Source organism: Pristis pectinata, chromosome 7 (genome assembly GCF_009764475.1).
Source record: "Pristis pectinata isolate sPriPec2 chromosome 7, sPriPec2.1.pri, whole genome shotgun sequence".
Classification (NCBI taxonomy): Eukaryota; Metazoa; Chordata; class Chondrichthyes; order Rhinopristiformes; family Pristidae; genus Pristis; species Pristis pectinata.
The window spans coordinates 59,361,368-59,385,872 of record NC_067411.1 but is presented as its reverse complement, the minus strand read 5'-3'; the positions used below and the strand labels follow the sequence as shown (position 1 = coordinate 59,385,872).

At 38.5% G+C, this 24,505-nt stretch overlaps 1 protein-coding gene across 2 annotated transcripts in view; it reads right to left on the bottom strand.

Moving 5' to 3' along the window:
* Window positions 1-24,505, bottom strand: part of fsd1l (fibronectin type III and SPRY domain containing 1-like) — a 68,554-nt gene that overhangs the window by 6,055 nt on the left and 37,994 nt on the right. Inside the window, exons 7-11 of one of the 2 annotated variants that reach the window (XM_052019554.1) lie at window positions 12,115-12,324; window positions 9,912-10,010; window positions 8,963-9,092; window positions 3,210-3,310; window positions 1,483-1,734 (exon numbers count right to left, since the gene is read on the bottom strand). In XM_052019554.1, the coding sequence (XP_051875514.1) occupies window positions 1,483-1,734; window positions 3,210-3,310; window positions 8,963-9,092; window positions 9,912-10,010; window positions 12,115-12,324 (792 nt within the window). The remainder of the gene's footprint in view (window positions 1-1,482; window positions 1,735-3,209; window positions 3,311-8,962; window positions 9,093-9,911; window positions 10,011-12,114; window positions 12,325-24,505) is intronic. The other variant, XM_052019555.1, reaches the window with a different exon arrangement.

Below are 24,505 nucleotides of genomic sequence, written 5' to 3'. Positions count from 1 at the left end.
TTTCTGAACGGCAACATATTGGGAAAGGGGGAGGTGCAACAAAACTTGAGTGTCCTTATGCACCACGTGCAGTATTCAATTGAGGCAAATTGTATGCAGGTCTTCATAGTGAGAGGAGTTGAGTATAGGAGCTGGGATGTCTTGCTGCAATTGTACAGGGCCTTGGTGAGATCTAACCTTCAATGTTGTGTGCAGCTTCTATCTCCTAGCTGAGGAGGGATGTTCTTGTTATGGAGGGGTTTTGGCAAAGGTTCACCAGTCTGAACTCTGGGATGCAGAACAGACTTATGGAGAAAGATTGGATCAATTCAACTTATATTTATTAGAGTTTAGATCATTTATAGGGAATCACAGAAACCCACAAAACTCTATTAGAATAGATTAGATGCAGAAAGGAAACAGAAGACTTGCAGATGCTGGGAAATGGAGCAAAAAGTAAGCCGGAGTAACTGAGCAGGTCAGACAGTACCTGTGGAGGCAAAGGGATGCAGGGTCTCAACTCGAAACGTTGACTATCCCTTTGCCTCCACAGATGCTGCCTGACCTGCTCAGTTACTCCAGCAGCTTGTTAGATGTAGGAAGGTTGTTTGCAATGGCAGGGAGTACAGGGTTCACTGTCAAATATGGAATAAACGAAAACCAAGATGAGGAAAAACTTCTCCCAGAGAGTGATGGCTTTGTGCAATTCTCTACCACAGAAAGCAGTTGAAGTCAAATTATTAAATATATTCAAACAGGAGGTTATTCTTACATGTTAATTCCAGAGGATTCATTCAAAATTACTTTATTAATTGTTCTTTATAAAGTAATATAGAGTGTTTCAATTTATGAAAAGTTCACTTGAACACAATCTCCATGTCTAAAATGTGTACCAAGTGTACTGGATTAGAAAGAATGACAGTAATTTCAAGATAGATGACTCTCAGTAGTATTAAAAGGATAAAACTGCTGTGTGCTCTTTTGTAACCTTTCAAAGGCCTGAATTCCTCTGAATTACAGCTGACGATGCAACATAGTTTGATCTCCAAAATGACTTGATATACTCTGACCTCCCAACTCCACCACCACACTCACCACAGCATGCCAATAGTGACTCCATTTTTTTTTGCTTTATTTTAATGTTTTAAGTTTTCTTCTTAATAAGTATTTCAGTGTGTTTAATTATTCAAATATATACGATTAGTTATTAAATGTCTGACCATCGGAAACATTTAAAAACAGCAAGACACCTTAAGTCTACTCGCCTCTAGGCACTTTTTTTTGGACACACTGTGTCAGCTAATCCACCACACTGCATCTGTATAACAGAATTGCTGGTGGGGATAGAGAGTCCAGGCCATGGGATGGATCCAGTACTATTCAGCCCAAAGCTTAATTGACATCAAAACTATCAGCATAACTCTGGCAGACCTCAACACAGGTGAAGACGAGAAATTAGGAAAATATAAATAAAGCTTTGATATCTGTTTACAAGAAAGCTACCTCCATCATAGTCGCAGTATACGCCTATTTTGTCTGGAACCTGCACGTCCATGGCTTTAGCTTTGTTGTTGTGTTTAGCAGCAAAGGATGCCTGCAGCCAGTTGTTAACGTGAACACACCATGATGTAACAGTCTTCCCCAGCTGATCAAACTTGCCAAGATTTCTGTAAGACACTCCTATACTATAGGATTTACAGTCTTTTTGAGGCTTCACTTCCCAATAATGTTGCCCACTTTCTACGACTGCGTCTCCTGTGGAGTACAAACACAGTTGTAAGTTCACTGTGGCTGATACACAACACTTTAGCACAAATAAACAACTTGGGTTTTTACGACATTTTTCACTCGATGAACTAATTTAAGGCCTTTTACCACTAGACAAAGATCAAAGATGATAGCCAGGTAGTTAAAGTGTTGGACATAACTTCCAATGAAGGAGTGTCTAAATGTGTTCAAGCTTTTATTCTCTACATATCCACTGTATCTTTTCCTCCTGATGTCGAATCCATGTTTCCCTGCTCTTGGGGCCATTATCTTCACATTCTTCTTTAAATGTGTTAAGCCAAATAGGTCACAACAACTGTGGCCCTTTCAGTGTTTTCTGCAGGTTCAACATAACTTACCTGCTTTTATCGACCTCTATATGCTTCACCAACCATTCGCTCAACATGCCTTCCCTCTAAGGATATATGCAAATATACATCTGGGCCCTGTGTTTCTGCACACTTTAAAACTCTGGCAGTTTTCATGATTTCTGTTGAAGCATCAAATTATAATAACCCATTAATTGTGACGTTGCACCATCAACTGAAGATGAATAGAATGGCCTTGGATTTACCGCTACACAGAGGTAACGATGAAACCTTTTTTTCAGAAAAAAAATCAGAGCACCAGTCTCTCAAACAAATGTTTAAAATTCAAAAGTGTTTTTTGCAGGTCACTGAAATTTTTTTAAAAATTCATTTGTCAGTAGGCATTTCAGAGTATGAGTCAACCACATTACAATGGGTATTGAGTCATATGGGGCAGATTTCCTTTCTTGAAGGACATTAGTGTAACAAGTGGCTTTTAAGACAATCTTATAGTTTTGTGGTCATTAGCAACATTTAACTGTTTTTTAAAAAAAATTCCAGATTATTAACGGAATATAAAATTTTGTAACTGCCATGGTGGAACCTGAAATTGGATCCCTGGATTGTCAGTCCAGGCCTCTGGGTTACTGGTTGAATTATTGAACTACTTTCTTAATGAATTAAATATTGTTGGGGGGGAGGATAGTTGCACCCATCTTTAAAAACCACAATAATGCCAGTAGCATTTTTTTTCAAATTGATAAGGCTGCTAATGATTATATGGGTATGTGTTTACATTTACGATTTGGAGTTGAAAACCAATAAGTACAGGTAAGAAAACCTACAGAGCTAATTCTGCCCCTCCTAAAATAATCAGTTATGTAGCAACCATCCTAAATATCTCCACTATTCTTCTAACATTTCCACTCTGTACTTCCTTCACAACCCCAAAACACACTGGTACACACTTTCATGCCACAGTGCACAAAATAATGAACTCATCTAAGCTCAAACAACATTCCCATTTTTACTCAATTCTTCTGCAATGTGGAAAGTATCAACAGAATGCAAGATTCAGTATAGAATACACTTGGGGGCTGGTGGTGGGAAAGAGACTATCCTGCATCTTTAATGAACACAGAGGCATGGTTTTACCTAATACTGTATATGATTCACCAGAAAAACGATCTCTGTTACTTCTTCCAGATCCTGGTCTGCAGGACATGGATGTCCTTTTTGGTGATGGTGTACCACTTCTATAGAAAAATTAACAGAAACCAACATCAACTTATATTCAATAAATGAGGCCAAAATGAAAAGGAATAAGTTATAGAAACAGAATCACAAACTAAGAGAAGCTTACATTCCAGTGTTCTTTTGGGACAAGTGTACAAATCTTATTTGGTGCTATTTAATTTGTAATTAAAACAAAACTGCTTATTTAACAAGATTTTAGGTAGAGCTCATGGGATAAGTGAGTAACTGCAATTAACAGCAAAGCCACGTGACATTTATCTCAACAAATTTCTAAATGTTTTATTCAGGCTACTCTACAATTCCAGTAGCCCATCAGCATTTGGTAACATTTTTATATAGCTAACCCTCAGCCCAATCCTGTTTTTATAAATCCTTTGAACAGCTGTCCAAAGACTAAGGCAAGGGTTTACTGAATCATCAGTCCAGTGTTTGATATTTTGGGTAAACCACAGACAGGATGTGTAGAGTGAAACACAAACATGCACGTGCAGGGTTGGGGGTTTAATAAAAAATAGAACAGGCATAACTTAAGGCAAGCAAAACTTACCAGAGAATGCAAATGAATCCGCAGGAAAGAAAAAGCAAATAAGTTAACATTGGACTTATGATGGATTGATAGAGGATTGCCTAAAAAGTGCTCACTTCAGCTCCCAAAACAGAAGGATGTAAAACTGGAGTCCAGCAGATAATCTACAACCCCACCAGAATGAATTTGATGTTATATTGAAAAAACAAGAAGTTTTAAACCACATTTCCATGATGTTAGGTTTAAAAGTTTATGAAATGCCCTTACTTACAAGTTCAAACTGCTTCTAAAAGTGTACCTTATTTAAAATATCTCACGTAAAATGCCTCTAAGTTCATAATCACAAATAAATGCTATACTCTCGGAAATGAAGTGGGCATTTGAAGGAATCATCATCCTACATCATATATGCTTTTCATAAAGCAGGCATTAATCAGGAAATAAACTGTAAACAGCTGATAAATTCAACCACAGGAAACAGTGCTTCTACACAATCACTTAGAGGGGCAAGTGCAATCAATTTTTATTTAAGAGGCATGCTTTTATAATAAAATTAAATGAGCTTATCTACTAGGGCAAAAGAGCTGATAACCACAGCTATTTTTGAGAAGATGCTCTGCAAAACTTGATTTTCAACAATTTTTCCTACATCTAATTCTTCCTGGATGATCATAGTTATGCAGCACTAACACAAAGGAATGGATCTAGAAATACCTTTGAAAACAAACTCATTAGTAGGCAGCTTGCAAAATTTCAATAATCAGATTTTAAAATGCTTGAGTGTTAATCATTTGAAGAGAATGGAAATTAAGACTTTTGGAACAAAGTAAATTAGGAATTAATGTTATTGGTTGGTCTGTCTCCAGAATGAAGTTTGAACAAATTGATTTATAGAGTTATACAGCACGGACACAGGTCCTTTGGCCCAACTTGTCCACGCCCATCAAGATGCCTATCTAAACTAATCCCATTTGCCTGTGTTTGGCCCATATCCCTCTAAACCTTTCCTATCCATGTGTGTCCAAATGTTTTATTTTAAACATTGTAATTGTACCTGCCTCTACCATCTCCTCTGACCGCTCATTTCATATACCCCCACCCTCTGTGTGCAAAAACTTGCCCCTCAGATCCCCTATCTTTCCCCTCTCATCTTAAACCTATGCCCCCTACCCCTACCCTGGGAAAAAGACCATCTAACCTATCTACATCATTCATAATTGTATAACCCTCTATAGAGTCACCCCTTAGCTCCTTTGCTCGCTCAAGGGAAAACAGACCCAGCCTATCCAATCTCTCCTTATAACTCAAGCCCCTCCAATCTAGGCAACATCCTTGAGAATCTTTTCTGCACCCTCTCTAGCTTAATATGCAGCATTTAACTGGATATGATATGACTATGTCTCAACTAAAGTCCACTCTTAAGCATAATTAAGATGACTTGAAGTGAAGCATTTGGAATTGTTGGAGCATCAAGGATTCAGGAATGCTGTGCAAAGCCAAGAAATAGAAGAAAAAAATGTAGCAATTATATAGAAAGTGGCATAATTTAGAAATTCTGAATTCTAATGTTCAAAAGATGCAAGTGAATAGCAAAACTTGAATCTCACACCAACAGCTACTTTGATATTAAATCAAGCTTATTTCACCAGAAATATCCTTCCTTTGAAAGGGAGATCAAACTTGTACACAGTATTCTAACAGCTTATTTAATCAAAGTAAAACATCTCTAACCTTGTACTCAAATCCCCCTGCAGTGCAGGCCAATATATCTTTTGTCCCTCTGATTACATTCTGTATTTGCACATTAACTTTGATTCATATGCAAGGGACCCAGGTCCCTCTGAACACGAACACCTTTCAGTCTCTCATCATTTAAAAGATACTTTACCTTTCTATTTTTTTCTACCAAACTGAATGACCTGGTACTTTTCCACATTATATTCCATCTGCCATGTCCTTGCCCAATCATTTGACCCATCTATATTATGCCCCCCCACCCCCTGAAACTTCTCTGCATTCTCCTTATAGTCTGCATCGCCAGCTAGCTTTGTATCTGTGGCAAACATTACTCGAGATCCTCATCCAAATCATGGATATAATTTGTGAACAGCTGGGATTACAGCACCAAATTCTGTGGCATCCTTCTAGTCACATTATCCCAATCTGCAACCTTGTCTTCTATCCATTAAGCAGTACAGTAGCCCCAGTACCATGTTTCTAATTGTGTTTAAATCTCATGCATGATGCTCTATAGAAGTCCTGCACTCCATCAAGTGGCTTGTCTTGATCTGTTAACTATTATCTCAGAAAACTAAAAGATTTGTCAAACACAACTTTCTTTTCATAATTCCATGTTAATTCTGTCCAATCACATTATTTCCTAAGAGCCCCGTTACCATACTCATATTCCAGCGCTTTTCCTGGTTATCTTTTGTTCTTTAATCACATTTTCCCCACTGCCTTGACTGGTTTGTAATATTTTCCAATTCTGATGAATGACCATTGTTACAATATGATTACTGTTTCTCCCTATAGATACTGGACATTTCCAGAATCATCTGTTTATTGAAAAATGCAATTTAGGCAAAGGTGCTGCAATTTGAACTTTTGGGAAGGAACTACTGAATTGGCAAGTCAATACTTGATCCACATGTAACACAATTTACCATCTTCTCAAGGGCAATTTGGGATGGACAATAAATATCGGCTTTGAAAGCAGCACTTAGATCCCAAAGATGGATTTAAAAAAAATACTGAAATCCATTTCTACCAGCTATTACACTTCCAAAGGAACACATATCACTTCATCTGTAAACAAAAAAAATACTGGATGCTGTATTTCCTTTGAAACAGATTTATCTGTTTACTATAATTCAGTTCTTTGGATTTCACAGAAATGTATGATGTGGTATGAAGCATTGCATTAGTACCATTTCAAGCCATTTTATTTTTATTTTTATTACAACAAATTTCACTGATAACCTCACTCAAATTTTCAAATATATTGATAGCAATTTTTAGTTTCTTTTGAAAACCAGTTAGTGGGGTCAGGAACATTACTGATATATCATGAGGTGGCCAAATATCTAATCCAAACAGCCCTAACTGTAGCCAAATAAAATTAGACTTTCGGTGCCCTAAATAAATCAAGGACTGGTCTTGTCAATTGCAACCTGTACAAAGTAGATGCATTCCAAACCAAAAAAAAGGGAATTGAAACAGAACAGGTTAGATCAGTTGCACAATACTTCCATTAGTGCAGGCAATACAAGTACAGTTATCAGCAGGCTACTGCTTCCAGCTAAGCTCAAACTATGCAATTATCATATTTCACCTCATGTTCCTCTTCACCAAGGAAACCTGGCCACTGTGAGATGATGAAAATAAGGGGATTAGCACAATACATTGTGAACATTAGGGAAAATTAAAAATTACGCATGGATAGGTTTTCACATTCTACTTTACACTTTGTTCCTAGCTAACAAAAAAGGGTTCCGTTTGCAAGAGCAAAATCCAATGAATCTCTGCTATTCAAATCTCAGTTTTGGACTATTCCTTAAATGTGCCTACAGAAGTAGAAGAATCTGAGATAACTGTATAACTTTCCTATCTTTACCAGGCTTTATCAGTTTTAAAGTTTTTCAATAAAAGCAGGAATGGCATAGAAATTGGAAAAAGGTATTAGCAATTCTAGGATTAATACATGCATTTTATTCTATCACTGGATTTGTGTGTATGGTAAAACCGTTAATCTGGATTTCGTGATGCTGGACAGGCAGATTTTCTAGACTATTAATGTTATTCCAATTAATACCAACACTGAATTCACTTATTTTTGTTGTATAGTAGTAAAATTTTCCAGCTAACCTGCCGAGTTTCAAGGGAGCAGGGGATGGGGTGGGGTGGAAATTGGGTTTCTGGTGGTGCTCAAAGGGAGCAAGGGTCTCAGTGGAGCTTGAAAGGGGAGAGAGAGTGCAAGAGAGTGCAAGAGAGTGCGAGAGAGCGCGAGCGAGCGCCTCTGCTGTGAACTGGTGCCCCAGCAGAGCTTGAAGGGGGATAGGGGGTGAGCAGTACTGGGAACTGGTGGAGCTTGAAAAGAGTGAGAGGAAGGGATGGAAAGACAGGGTTGTAGGAGAAGACTGGGGCTGTGGGGGAGCTTAATGGGAGCAGAGGGGGAGGGAGGGGGGGGAGGGGGAGGGAGGGGGGGAGGGGGAGGGAGGGGGGGGAGGGGGAGGGAGGGGGGGAGGGGGAGGGAGGGGGGGAGGGGGAGGGAGGGGGGGAGGGAGGGAGGGGGGGAGGGAGGGAGGGGGGGAGGGAGAGAGAGAACCAGGGCTTTTGTGGATAAGGTTGGGGGGGGGGGGTGGGTGGAAGGGGGGAAGGAAGAGAACCAGGGACAGGAGTGGGGGATCCAAGTCTGGTGCACCATATACGGAACCATTCGGATTTCCAAATGATGAGACAGTGGATTATCAGGTTTACTGTACAATGTATATTTTTCCTACAATATTACTGCATGAGGGTAGGCATAGAGAACCAATTACTGAAACTCTACAAGCCAATTCACATGCAAGTGTATAATTTTGAGATTTCTGTTTTGATTTAAATGCTGGAATAACTTTTAAATGCTGAATTGACTTCTACAGGTTTCTCTTGCTCCTGTACAGTAACTTTATCGAAGTCCCATTCACTTTCATAAATGGAGTTTCTGTAATGTTAGAACAAAACTGGGGTGGGTGGGGGTAGAGGGGGAGCTTACCAAAATTTTCAGCAAAAGCTAGGAACTATATATGGTAGAAATTGTACAGCACATGGTTGAAAAAAGAGGAAGCCAAATGCTTTCCAGTTTAGGACAATTGTTTTGTCCACTCAGACACAAATAGTACTGAATACATCATCCACAATGTTCATGCTTTCAAATAGTTTGCGCTTTAGCAATAATAAGTTCATTGCACAATTCTGTTCATTTCATGTTGAAATAAAATTGTATCACAAGCATCTTTGAATATAAGCCCTCCCTTGTAGAAATTTCAATCCATATATTATGATCCTGAAAAACAGTAACAGATTAAAACAAAACAGCAACTTCTGGTATGTTCTAAACAAACTTAATACAATAAAAAATTACCTGCCCTTATTTTCTTTTCCTTTTATTTTACTCTCCTGCCCTTTTCCTCCTGAAGAGTCCCATTCAACATTAAAATCGTCAACTTTTAAGTTCTGGTGTGAAGTTGTAGCATCAAAGTTAAAGTTGAAACCTGAGAATAAATTAATATAAAAATAACCAAACAGAATTTTAAGTCATCAGAAAATAAAGTGAAAAGGGACTCCTAAACCAAATATCAAAAAACCTCAGATTTAATTCAAAGGAATCAAAGCATTCAATAAGAAATACAAACTATCTTCTACAACCCATGCCCTTGATACTGGGATTGAATGTTTGACAAACTAGTGAGTTTGCAAAACTTCAACAAAATAGTCAAAAGCATTAACATTTAGTCACTTGATAGCTTTCAGACAGAGGAAAAGGATGCATCAGGAATGGGAACTTGGTTTTATAGGAGAGGAGGATCGTGAAAGGAGTAAGTTCATGGGAGATGCTCAGATAGAATAATAGCACAGTCATTGGTTGATTTTCCTCAACTCCTTTAAGAGGCAAAGAGCCTGCACAGTGGCCAAACTAGCATGTAAGATGCAACCTTGATTTAGCCTGTATGTAGTGCATGATGCCATTTTAGCAAGTTGAAGTACAGTAGGAACCTTTCCTCCGTAAATCAACAATGGGCAGTTTGACACTTAAACTGCAAGCCTGAGGCTGCAAGGCATTTTGGGGGATACCATCTAAACTCATGCCCAACAGTATCAACTGATTGGGAGAAGGTCAATTCTGAGGAATTCAAGCAGCAAGATTCACATTTCACTCTGCACAATAATTCATTTGGGAATTACTCTAAAATAGTTTTTGTGAAGACTTTTACCAATGTTATAAACGTTTATTTGGGAAAGTCATTAGAACTGCAGTCTTTGAAATAACAGTCCTATAATTTACTAATTGGGAATAAATGCAAGCAGATCACCTTTTGTTTCCAAGGTTATTGGTTCAGAATAGTCTCCTGCCACAGCCTTATTGCATGCCCTTACTCGAAAATTCATGTATTTGGATTCAAACTTTAATCCTGAAGAACAAAACCCAACTGTGAGTCAATGTTCCACACCCATTAACAAAACATACAAATATGAACATTCTCCTCCAGCATTACAGCTTCTCTCCTTTCTGGCTCATTACCTGCCATACAAGCCTTCCTATTCAACAGCACACTGGAATAAGTATTCCTCCTTTTGATTTGTTCTTGGTTGGGATACCAAGCCTACTTACAACCTGCTTTGTTACTTGGTTTTGATTCTTTTTGACAATTTAGAAAATACCAAAACTAAGAGCAATTGACCTGCTTTTATTACATAGAAAACTGTTACACAAGTACCTCTTGGGTTGAATGCTAGGGAGCAGACTAATTTTTTTTGCAGAGAATCAATATATCAATCTATTGAAATTTTGAATTTAATTAATAGTGCTGGCAGTGCTATGTTGCAAAAATAGGTTTAAACCCATCCTGATCAACCTTCATTCAAGGATTCCATATTCCTAAAACTAACAGATTTGGACAACAATGGAAAGGGAAAACATGTCAACTTTCAATTACGTAAACAAGCTGGAAATTTGTTGCAAATATTTTTTGAATGAATTGTTCTTAATTATCAATCTTACTGCACAAACATTGTATGGGAAGTTTAAAATCCATCCCAATAGAGTGAATGGTTACACTAGGCTTATATGAAAAGCTTTATTTTGTCCGAACACAATCTTTAAATCTGCAGCCAGACCTCTGCACCCAGCTATTTACCATTGATAATTGGGTGAAGTGGGAAATGCCCAAATCCTTAGCTGCCTTGATTAGAGTCCTACTGCCTTCACCCCGCTTCCAACTGCAAGAATTGGTAAGTTAACATAACCACTTATTCACTTATCAAATATTTCTTGGGTGTTTATATGGAATTTACGAAGAACCTTGTTTGGACCCCATATCCGACAACTATTTATGGTGGAATTCTTTTGTGGAATACAGGCAACAGCCGCATTATTGGCGGGAAGGAGATAGTTATACTCCTAGAAAATGTTCTGTATTGCGATTGTCCATAATGCAAAGTTGCATCATCTGCTCGTGTCAAGAACTTAAAGTTGAAAATAAATTATGTTCATCTATTTACTTTTTGTCACATAAATTCTGTAAGAGCAAATTTTATTCCATATCTCAAATTTTTGGATAGTGATTTGTCATTTCCATTACCCAAACGGCTGTAATACAGGGGTCATCTACAACAAGCATCAGAACTAATGGGTGTAAAAGCCTTTGCTCAGCAGTAACACTCTGGGTTGTGGGTTCAAGTTTAACTTCAGCAATGCAGACACAAAATTTAAGCTGACATGTCAATGCTACATTGACTATGTAACATAGTGGTGCCTTTTTGATTAAATTTTATACCATGGCCCCATCTATTTCCTGAGGTATATATAAAAATAATCCATGTTAGTTGGAGTTTCATTCAAAATATTGTTCAAATTACTTTACAACTAACACTACTAAAACAAATCACTACATTTTTGTTCATGGAATTCATTCATAAATTTGTTGCTACATTTTCTATATTGCAACAATGACTACAGTTCATAAGGACATTATTCTTAGTAAAATCTTGAGGACAGAGAAGGCACTTGATTAAAAACAAAATTATTTATGGATGTTCCTCTCGTGATAAGATCAGAATTTTGCACCAAATTTAAAAATCTTCCACTATCACTTTTCCTCCACCCTACTGAAAGTAACAAATATTAGCACTGTCACTGGTTCCAAGGTTAGGCAGTGGAATCACACAATCCAATCTTGGAATGCTGCTATGGCTTTTCCAATCATAAGAAATTCTTTCAAGCATGAAAGTTTTTTTTTAAAAAATGGGAAATCGGGGTAAAGGGAAGTATTTTTTTTCCAAGAGGATGACAAGATCATAAATCCACAGTACTTTCAGCAAATAAAAAAATATCCATATCTACTGAATTTCTTGAATGAAGCTATATGATCAGATGACAACACAGCCATGGACAGATAGAAGAACCATTACAGAATGGCCAGTCTAGTAGGCAGAGTATCTGTGGACCAATAACAAAATTGACTCCAGCATGTTTTGCACATACATTACATTCAAGGTTTAAAACACAGATATGACCTGAGAGTGTGTATTCAGCAGTCTTGATGTTATCAATGATGTCCCAGCTCCTTTCTTCTTTAACTCTAGGAGGTCCTTCATAGTTGGTTTTTCTATATTCTAATATGTAGTGATCAATCTTTTTATCATCTTCTGGCATGCTCCATGCTACAGTCACACAATTATCAGCAACCAAACAGTCAGCCAGGTCTATCTCAGGAGCTCGTGGGACTGTGGGAAAAGTTACACATTTCATCATTTACATCAGTATTTCAGCTTTCTTGGTCGATAACTCAGGAACACATTAGTAAATAATCAAGAACTTATAAATATATAAATGATAGTAATTTTTGGGTGGAATAAATTCAAGGTAATAATTTCTCAATTTAAGACTGGAAATAGAGGGCCAGCAGACCTGATCATAATACAGGATGACAAGGTCAGTAGCGAGGAATTATCTTGGCCCAGAAAAACTGGCAATAGAGACAAAACACATAGGTAGGAGAGGTTAATAAGCCCCTTCAGAGGAGCAACAAATTGGAGAGAGATTTAATCAGTAAAGGAAGCTTGTAGCAAATGTAACCATAGAACAATACAGCACAATATAGGCCCTTCGGCCCACCATGTTGTGCTGACCTTCAAACCACGCCTAAGACTATCTAAACCCCTTCCTCCCACATATCCCTCTATTTTAAATTCCTCCATATGCTTATCTAACAATCTCTTGAACTTGACCAACGTATCAGCCTCCAACACCACCTCAGGCAGCGCATTCCATGCACCAACCACTCCTTGGGTGAAAAACTTCCCTCTGACATCTCCCCTGAACTTCCCACCCATTACCTCAAAGCTAGGCCCTCTTGTATTGAGCATTGGTGCTCTGGGAAAGAGGCACTGGCTGTCTACTCTGTCTATTCCTCTTACTATTTTGTACACCTCTATCATGTCTCCTCTCATTCTCCTTCTCTCCAATGAGTACAGCCCTAGCTCCTTTAGTCTCTCCTCATAATCCATACTCTCCAATGTAAATCAATAATTATTAAGGAATTTAGAATCCATAGAGGGAGGACAAATAAAATTGGCAAAAGCAATTTAATGTTTAGTTAGTGTTCATAGAACTTATTAAGAGCAGTGTTCTGGAACAGTGTGTCCTGGAACCAAGTAGGGAGCAGGCCACAGAATTTGTGCAATGAGACAGGGTTAATTAGGAATCTCACAGAAGGGGATCCTTAGAGAGAAAGTGATCACAGTATTATAACATTTAAATTAGAGATTGGAGACACAAGAGACTGCAGATGCTGGAATCTGAAGGAAATCAGCAGGTCGAGCAGCATCTGTGAGGGGAAAGGAACTGTTGATATTTCGGGCTGAGACTCTGCATCAGGAGTGAGCGCAGAGAGGGAAGATCGCCGGTATAAAGAGAGGGTGAGGGGTGAGAGGGGCCAGTAGGTGGACTTCAGAGGGTGAAGGACGATGGGCAGATGGAGCCAGGTGGAAGGAGAGGAAATTAAGGGTGGAGACTGTTGCTGGAGACTGAGAGATTAACAGATTTTTCAGCAGATAATGGCAGGCATTCAAAGAAAGATAAAATTCTAAATTATACATTCCATTGACAAATAAAAATGCAAGGTGATGCATTAGCAGCTAATCGAGGATGGGGATGGTATTAGGTTAAGGGAAGCATTCTAGAGCAGCAAACTGAGGGACTGGGAGCAATTCAAGGAACAACTGAACAAAAAAATGCTCAGGGAGAAGATGAGAGTAAATTAGCAAGAGAAATGTGTAAAAATTTCTACAACTGTGTAAAAGAGCAGCAATAAAAAAGTGGACCCCATAAAGCCAATAACACGGATGATTTAATTGGCTGAGTTCACTAAGAATGTAATAGAGAAATTAATGAATTAAAACCAGAAAAATTGCTTGGGCAACAGAGTCCATAACCCAGGGTGCGAAAAGAGGTGGCTGTGAGCATAGTAGGAATCTTCAAGAATTCCCAAGATTCTGGAACAGTCCCAGCAGATTGGAAGGCAGCAAATTTTAACAACATTTCAGAAAGAAAGAAGAAAAAAATTGGAAACTGCAAAACAGTTGACCTAATAATTTGTCAGCAAGATGCTGGAATCTATCATTAGGGATGCAGTGACAGACCACTTGGAAAATCATAATAGGTTTTTTTTGAAGTGATCACCATATTTAACAAATCCAAATGTTTAAGAATCTGTTTACCATAGTAGATAAGGAAGAAACCAGTCTGAATCTGAATTTTCAAAAGACAAAAGTATTGCAGAAAAGCTCCCAAAAAACAAAGGCTCATAGGGTTGGACTAAAAAAATGAATATGGATAGAGAACTGATTAAGGGACATGCAGCAAGGATTAGGAATAGAAGCATAACTTTCAGGTTGGTTGTAGTGGGACGTGATAGTGATCAGTCCTGGGCACTCAGCTACTCACAATTTACATTAATAAATGAAATGACTATAATGTAACATTTATTGATGATTCAAAGCTAAATGACCTATGAGCAGGATAGATTCTATAAAGGGTTATGGATAGATTAAGCTAGTGGGCAAAAAATGGCAGATGGAATACAATGAGAAAGGAGGTTATTCATTTCAGCAGTAAAAATGCAAAAGTGAAAAATGAATAAATTAGGGCAGGCATGGTAGTGCAAGACAGGCACGGTAGTGTAGTGGTTAGCGTAACACTATTACAGCGCCAGCAACCCGGGTTCAATTCCAGTCATTGTCTGAAGGGAGTTTGTACGTTCTCCCCATGTCTGCATGGGTTTCCTCCGGGTGCTCTAGTTTCCTCCCACATTCCAAAGATATACAGATTAGGAAGTTGTGGGCATGCTATGTTGGCACCAGAAGCGTGGTGACACTTGCGGGTTGCCCCCAGAACATTCTACACAAAAGATGCATTTCACTGTGTTTCGATGTAGATGTGACTAATGAAGAAATCTTATCTTAGTGTGCAAGTCATAATGTGGAGAAAATACACATGCAATTACGGCAAGTAAACATGGAACCAAATGTTATGGTGACCTTTACTGTAAAGGGTTAGGGTACAAAAGGAAGTTTAGAAGTTATCCTGGATTTGAAGGACTACATTTGGAGTATTGTTTGCATTTTTGTCCAGATATCTAAAGGAAAGCCTTGGAGTCAGTGCAGTATGGATTTATTAGCTTGATTCCTAGGATGAAACTGTTGTCATATGCAGAGGGATCAAGTAAGTTTGACCTATACTTAGTTGTGATTGGAATTAGATTGCATTGAGATAGTCAGGGACTGACAAGATCAGAGGCCTTACTTCCCTGGCTAGGCAATCTGGATCTAAAATACATAATCTTAGGATAAAGGGTTGGCCATTTAGGATAAGAGATGAAGAGAAACTTTTCAATGCAGAGCTGTGGGTATTTGGTCATTGAATATATCCAAGGTAGAAATCAATAGTTTTTTTGGACACAATAAAAATTGGAGGATGTAGGGACCGGACAAGTGTTATTGAATGATATACCCAAAGGGGTATATGACATACTTTGCTTCTGTTTTTGGGTAATTGGCTCCTTAATGGAGAAAATGGACAGCTGAGCCACAAAAAGGTACCCTAGGTTTGACTTCTGGCCTACAAGGCCTGACTAACCTCAGCTAGGACAGGAAGAGTGAATTTCAGCAAGTGATGGGGCAGAGCATTAGTATTTTTTAAGGAAGTGGAAAAATGGGAAAATTAAGGTTCCTGCTTCAAATCAGAGCCCTATTGTACAGTGTGCCAGTTTCAGATATGAAGCAGGTTATTTTCAACAACCTTCCACAGTTTAATAGTCACAAGAAGTGCACCCCGTTAAGACATACTGAACTACAAATGTAGAGTCCTGGTTAATGATCTGCAGAAAGGAGATCAAATCCTACCAAGGGAACCAAGAAACATGTGCAGTTAATCAAATACAATTTGAATAAAAAGCTAATCATAAAGATATTTAGTAAAATACCACATGGCTAATAATGGTAACTGTGTCCATAACCCCAAAAAAATAGAGAAAAAGGGGGCAAAAAGTCTTTCTGAGCAGCAGTGCAAGTTTTATTTATGCAAAGTACATGGGCTTCGCTGACAATTCCCCATTTTCCATCCCTAATTGCCCCCAAAATAAGGCAGCAGTAATGAATCAATGTCTTGGTGTTACATACAAGGAGTAGAGCCTGGCTCTTCAACAAATTTCCAATGGGATCAGAGTCTTTTGGTTAATAGTCTGGAATAGTCATAAAAATACATCTGGTTCACTAATGTCCTTCAGGACAGAAAATCCACCATTCCAGATCCAGCAATATGATTGCCTCTGAAATTTACTAGCAAGTCAGTTCAAGAGTATTTAGAGATTGACAATAAAATGCTGCCCATACCATCAATGCCCAAATCTGGGAAAACACGAAAATTGATCAACCTCAGCTTTATTTTCACCTTCTCCCATCCCATAATTCCCACTGATATTAGTCATCTAACTGGTCCCTTGGTATGCAAGGGATTTGATGAACTTGCCCATCCATCACAGGGCTCAGTGGATCACACCAAACTCAAGAGCATAGACTCCAAATTACCTTCCTGAGTTTTTCCTCTACATATTCCTCCCCAAGCCTCTCTCTTTGATTGAAACTTTAGTCATCCATTTAACAACTTCTTTTCCCTTTGTTTCCAAAAGGAAAAAGAAATCGCAACAAGATGATTTACAAGTAAAAGGTTTGGGAAGTTATGTGAAGAATTATCCATATTCTGGGGACTGAATCATTAGCCTCAAACTCAGACACTAGATATAGTCAAACAACCTTAAAGCCCCAGTAAATTAATAATTCAAGGTATGAGCAGCAGTAACAAGAACAAGGACTGCAGTTTCTGGTTTATAGCCAGTGAAGAGAGATAAACTACAATAATAAACCAGTGTCAATCACAGCCTACCAAAAAGATGCATAGTCATATACAAGTTATGTATGCGAAAGGAAAATAGATGATTATCTGCAACTTCTTAATGACTTCCTCCTCCAGCATGTTCTTCATATGCAGAGCCAGCATTGACCAGTGTAGCTGACATTTCCCAAATTGTTTTGAAATTCTTCTGCCTCTACAACATTCATGTAGAAACTCTTCACTGCTCCAGGGATCCATGTTTGATCCTAAACTCAGTTGATGACTGTGTGAAGTTTGCACGTTCTCCCACTGACTGAAAGGTTTCCCCTGGGTATTCTGATTTCCTCCCACTTCCCAAAGAAGTGCCGATAGGTGGTGGCAGTTGAATTCGCAGAATGTGAGAGGGAAGTTTGCAGGGAGATGTAGGGGAAATGGGACTGATTGGTGTGCTCCAAGAACCAGCATGGACTCGATGAGTCAAACAGCCTCTTTCTACAGCATTAAAAAAATATTGAATATGATTGAATACTCCAGTCATTTTGAGGTTGCCAAGGTTTACAACACAAACCCTATGGCTCTTGGTTTACTTTCTATTGCAGTCCTTCCTGTCCTCCACCACAAGCAATGTACAGAAAGTGGTTGTGGTTGAATTATCTAGAGAGAAGAATATTTAATTAATTTAGTGCAAGAATGTCAGTTTATTATTCAATTAAGACTGAATGATCTTATCACTCGAGATCCACGATTTTAAAACTTATGGGGAAATTATACAAAGGGGTCACAATTCAAAAGTGCAAGTTTTTTTGATTCTGACTTTTTACTGTTCACACATTTCAACCTTATATCCATTTAAAAAAGACAAATTAAGAACAAAAATACAGACTTACCAATAAAGTTAGCCGGTGTTTCTTGGAAATGTTACCATGATCTCTCTCATTAAGAATCTGTTCTTCTCCCAAAGCTCTTATCTCCAAAGTTTGGATGCTTCAATTGGACAGAGGAGTTCTAGCTCCTGTAGATAAATTCTGCATACATGAGAGATATGCACAGCATGGAAGTTTCAACTTCCATCGTCTTACATCCAATCAGTAACATCAAAAAAGTGGACCAACAAGGCCAATTCCTCTGGCATTCTGTGTTGAGTCACTGAGATGTGGTCTTATGATATTATTTGGGAGTTGGTTTCAGCTTTGAGGCACTGAGGGAATACTGATGATTGTGCAGCTCCCCACAGCTTGCCTTGGAGGTGCTGAGACACCAGACATTGAACAGTACTGCACAGGAACAGGCCCTTCAGCTCATGATGTGCCAACCATGATGCCAGCTTAAACCACACATCTGCCTGCACAGGGTCTATATCTCTCCATTCCCTGCCTGTTCATATATCTGTCTAAGTGCCCCTTATGTGTTTGTCTTATCTGCCGAACTCAAGATTGCCCATGATGGTTAGCCACTGGAGAGCAAACTCTGGAAGAGATCACCCCATTATATACCTTCAAAATGAATTTCAACTGCAGGTATGGATTCACCATGCAAGGGTTAAAAAGACACTTGTAAACATGCCAATAACCAGTAAAAAAAAAATGTATAGATACAAGTATTTTTGGATAGAGATTGCTAAAGATATTTCCTTATTTAAATAGTTACTGAACCAAATCCATTTATGTGACAGATACATGTTATAGAACTTGTGCATCTCAGTGTCAGATGTGCGATGGATAAACAGCATCTCTTAGTGCCAGGCTTTTGCAGTATTGATATCTGTCTCCATCACCAATGCATTTTATCAGCTGAATCACTGCACGTTTGACTGAAATAATCAGAGATAATACTCCCAAAACTGTGATAATTGCAGGCCTGAAACATTGACCATTTCTCTTTCCAGAGTTGCTGCCTGACCAGTTGAGTTTTTCCTCCAGGAATTCTTTTGTTTTTGTTTCAGATTTCCAGCATCCTTAGGCTTTTTTTTTTGATCTACATTATTTATATGTTGGGAAGTGGAGTGAATGGAGTCCAGCACTGTATGGGCAAACTAGAGAGAACTGATGGCAACTTTTAAACTTGGCCATCTAAAATTTCCCATGTTTTCACACAATACAGGAAAACATTCAGCTCATCAGGTCTCTGCTAGCTCTCAGAGCATTCCCATCCATCCTATCTTTCAATTCATTTCTCTGTAATCTATTCATTCTCAGATGTCCATCAATCTCCCTCGCCTTCCTTAAGAGCTTCCAGAAGAAGTCCATGTAATTTCAGGGAAAATATGCAAACTCAAGTGCCTTTTGAAAATCTAGGAAGATTATTCATTGGCTTCCCCCCTAAAAGATTTTCCCTTCATATAGCAGGCTAATGTTACCTAATTTTATTATTTTTTTAATTAAAAAATTGTCCTTAATAATTGATTACAGCAGTTTGTCAGCAACGTATCAGACTGGTTACAGTATACCATGGTTCTTCGCATTTTTGCTCCCTCCTTTCTTCAGTAAGGAGGATGGATTTACTATTTTCCAATCTGCTGGAACTATTCCAAAACCTAAGGAATCTTGGAAGATCATCGCTCACAGATACATCATCCCTGCGGCGATTTCTTTTTGTAACTCAGAATGTAGATTAGTCGAGAGAACTTGTTCAGTTTTAATCCCTTTAATTTCTCTCATTTTCTCCATAATGACATGAATTGTTTTAAATTCCTTACATATTACTCACATTCCCCCTGCTATATTTATTGGGGCTACCACAGTGGAGATGGGTTCAAAATGTTTAATGCCTCGGCCATTTCTTATTTCACACGATAATTTCTGCCATTCTGTCCACTGAACTCAGATTTACTTTTGATACTTTATTCTTAAGTGATCATACAAGCTCCAGTCTTTTTCATATTTCTTATTGATTTCCTCTCACTGCCATCTATTTTTTGGTTATTTATTGTTGCTTCCCAAAACTTACCTAATCCTCAGAATTCTAATGCTTTCCTTGGCAATATTATAAGCCTCTTAACATATTACAATCCTTAACCTCCTTAACTCATTACAGATGGACTAAATTAAATTTTTAAAATTTTATTTACAGCGTGGTAACAGGTGCTTCCGGCCCAACGAGTCCGCGCCGCCCATTTTTTTTTAAAAGCCCAAATTGACCTACCCATATGTCTTTTAGAATGTGGGAGGAAACCCACGCAGACACGGGAGAACGTACAAACTCCTTACAGACAGTGACGGGAATCAAACCCCGATCGCTGGCGCTGTAATAGCGTCGTGCTAACCGCTACGCTACTGTGCCTTGTTTTGATTTCTCAGTTGAATGTACATTGCAGAATTATGAAATATTTCTGAAGTGACTGCCTTCATCTAGTGGAAATTTTTAAATTTACCAATTTACCTTAGTCAATTATGTACAAAGGATAATTTGGTTAATTTATGACTGAACTGTTTCTTAAACAGCATACAAAATTCTATTATATCATTTTTCTCTTATCCCAATTTAAATACCAGAGATTCACACATCACAGTTTGTATTGACTGAATTTCTGCAGTGAGATTCTTTCCTCAAATACAAATTGCTATCTTTTATCATTGGTTGCATGTGCAGCAGAGGTCATGGACAATGATCCCAGCTGTGGGTATACTTCAGCAGGACCTATAATATTTTGATGTGACTATTTAGTAGTTTTACCCAGTATGTCAGTACCTCACAATTAAGAGTACATGGTGGTGGTACAGTAGTTACTTGACAAGAGTCTGAATCTGAGGGCAAAGCTCCTTCCAAGCTGTGCTCAAGTGGACTCAGATCTAAAATCATAGGCAGACATAAAAATGAATTGCCAAAACCCATTAAATGAATACTGATTAGACAGAATTTCAAAGCATATATTTAGGACCCTTGTTGGAGCTGGGACCCTTTCTGTTTGTGATATATATTTAATGACCTTATGTGAATGTAGGAGGAATGATCATCAGAATGGCATGACAACACAAAAATTGGTGTTGTGGACAGTAAAAAAGGTTGTCTAAGGCTACAACAGGACATAGATCAGATGGAAAGTTGGGCAGAATGTTGTCAGGATTAAATTCCATCTGCCAAGTGCAGGGTAATGCATTTAGGAAAGTCAATAGGGATAGGAAAAATACAATAAATGGTAGGGCACTAAAGAATGCTGATGAACAGAGGGACTTTTGGGGTTCAAGTCAATAGTTCCCTGAAAGTGGCAACACAGGTAGATAGGGTGGTGAAGAAGGGATATGACATGCTAGGTCAGGTATAGAATATAAAAGCTGGGATGTATTATTAACTTTAAAAAACACTGGTAAGACCTCACTTGGAATATTGTGTACAGTTCTAGTTACTAAACTAGAGATAGGATGTGATTATGCTAGAGAGAGTGTAGGGGAGATTCACCTGAATGTTGCCCAGTCAGAGGACTTTAGTTATGGAGAGAGATTGGATAGGCTGGACTTGTTTTCCATGGAACAAAGGTAGCTGAGGGGTAACTTGATAGTAGTATAACAAAATAATAAAAGGGAATAGATAGGGTAGATAGTCAGAATCTTTTTTTTCCCCCATGGTAGGGGTATCAAAAAAAACAAAGGCATAGATTTAAGGTGAGAGGACCGAGTTTTAAAGGGGATTTGAGTGAAAGTTGTTTTTGTTTCAGAGAGCAGTACATACCTGGAACTTGCTGCCGGAAGTGGTGGTGGAATCAGATACAAACACTATGTTTAACAGACACTTAGATAGGCACTTGAAAAAGGCATAGAAGGATAAGGACCTAAATGCAGGCAAATGGGACTAGAATAAATGGGTACAAAGGTTGGCATGGACATGGTGGACTCTAAGGTCTCATTTCTATGCTGTATAACTCTATGACCTTAAATGCAGAATGAATGGAAAAGTCTGGGCAAGCATGATGTCATGGGTCACTGTGATGTCTTCTTCCATAGATGGAGTGGCCAAATCTGAGAAACAGCACACATTCATCAATGCATTTGATATGTTAATGGCCAGACAGCCTCTGGATGACTGAAGTATATTAAAATGCCTCCAGATCAGATTAGGCACCTACAGAATATGTATCGGCATTCTGTGGCTTGCCTGACCCTACATTTAGTGGTCATGCAGCATTTAATGCATCATGTTGCATTCTCCAAATTTGGTGGGCACCTCCCATCTCTGACATCTTTTAAGTTTGCTTATAGACCAAAAATGGGCACTTCTGAAAAATCAGCAATTGTAAACATGAGAAACTGCTCAATGTGCCTGGCACTATCACAAATGAAATCTATACAAGTACGGGCACAGGCAAGCAAGTCATTGGTAACCTGGCTGATGCATTTATCAGCATGACTGAGAGATCCTGCACACATCCACAGCAGAGTCGTTGTAGGATTTGGAAGCTATGTACAGCAGAGAAGTCTTAACTTCCATCCCATTCCATCCACCCAGCAACATCAAAAAAGTGGACCAACAAGCCCAATTCCTCCCACATTCCACAAGTTAAGCCACCAAGTTGTAGCTTTATGACATTATTTGGGAGGAGGTTTTAGCTTTGAGGCACTTTGGGAACACTGATGTTTGAGGCATCTGTGGAGCCCTGCACAGAAGTGCTGAGATGCTGAACTCAAGACTGTCCATGATGTTGACCATCACAAAGTCCTAGCCATCAGAGAGCAAACTCTGGAGAGAAAAAAAGCTACCCCGTTACATACCTTCAAAACAAATTTCAGAGAGGGGTATAAATGCAAAAAAGTCATTATACCAATAGCTGGGAAAAAAGATAAAAGTATTTTTGGATAGAGGATGATAAAGTAATTCTTTATTTAAATATAATTACTAAACTAAACTTGTTTATGTGATAGATAAGTAACATCTTACAGAACTTGTCTATCTCCGTATCAAATGTGCAATGGATAAGCAGTATCGCCCACTGCTAGCTATTTGCAGTACTGGTATTTCTGCATATCAACAGTTTAGCCATTTTTGATTGGCCGAGGTCAGGTTAATTTTATATCTGAGTAGACCTTTAGCGCTGATCTATTTCAGAGCTGGACAAGGCCTGAGGGGTGGGTGGGGATCAATCGTTACATGAATTTGATCTGCATTTTGAAGGCGGCATTAAAAATTTTGATTTTAGCTTGCAAGTCTAAAAAAGCCATTCTGACATTATTGCTAGCTTTGGTAAGGCCGCTTCTAGAGTAGCGTCTAATTTCAGATTTCTTGGTTTAAAGGCATGGTTGCAGTTTCAGAGTTGCACAAAGCTAAACATAAGAAAATCTGTTTAGTATTTCAATCTGGTATGGTGACTTAACCAGGTGAGAGGTTAGCTATCTTGTGCCAAGTGACTTGGCTCCTGAAACTCAAGGCCTTTCCCCTCCATCTTCCAGGCACAATATGATGGCATACTCATTACTTGCACAGGTGCGTGCAATGCCAACAACTCTCAAGAAGCTTAGCACCATCCAGAAACAGTAGCTAACTGACACCCTATCAACCATCCTAAACATGCACAGTGGCTACAGTATACCATCTACAAACTTTATCGGAGTTACTCACCCAGGCTACTCCAAGAGCATCTTCCTAGCCCACAATTTCTACCACCAAGAATAACGGCAGCAGCCAATTGGGAATGCCACACCTGTGGGATCCCTCCAAGTCGTACACCATCGGAAATATATTGCCAGTCTTTCAACATTAACGGGTTAAAACCTGGAACTCCCAGCCCAACAGCACTGTAGAATGGTTTAATATGGAGACTCAACATCACCTTCCAATTAGCAATGTGCCAGCAACATGCAAATCTCAAAACTGAATATTAAAAAAAAGCTCAAAGGATCATCACCATCAGTAAGCTGATGATACATATTAGAGACATGGTTTACCCAAGGCTCAGTGGAACCAATAATATTACCTACTTGATAAAACTACCAATTACTGCTTTTGGTCACTCACTCTAACACATTCTGTTGAGAGCCAAATGAAGGGACAATTAGAGGAGACAGATTCAGGTACTGCCCCAACCTGGAATTAAACACTAGTGGACTGATCAAGGACAAACTTCAAAAGCACTTAGAACCTTTCCTGTTCTAGGTTATAAATTTCCAAACAGATCTTTAAACCAAACAACATTATGGTTAGCTGCAAAGACAGAGCAGAGAGATTTTTTTTGCAAGCTGCAGAATAGAGGTCAGGCCTAATAATCATGATTTCTGTACCACTCATGAAAGGTATACAAGAAACTTTCTGATATGAACCTACTTAGGATGATTGCAGTAAATAAAAAAATAATTTGAATTAGTTTGAATTTACGCTGCACATTAGCGCAAAGGAACATTAAAATTGTGCAGAATGGCCTAAGTAAGTGGGATAAAGCTAGAATAGTGTTTATATATTCTAAATAATTACTTTTTTTTAAAAGTTCAGCTTAGGGAGTGAAAATAACCACCTAGGAAACCCAATAATCTGCATTGTTATAAATTACAAAAGCTTACTGAAAAGGCGACAGATGTCTGGTTAATATGACTC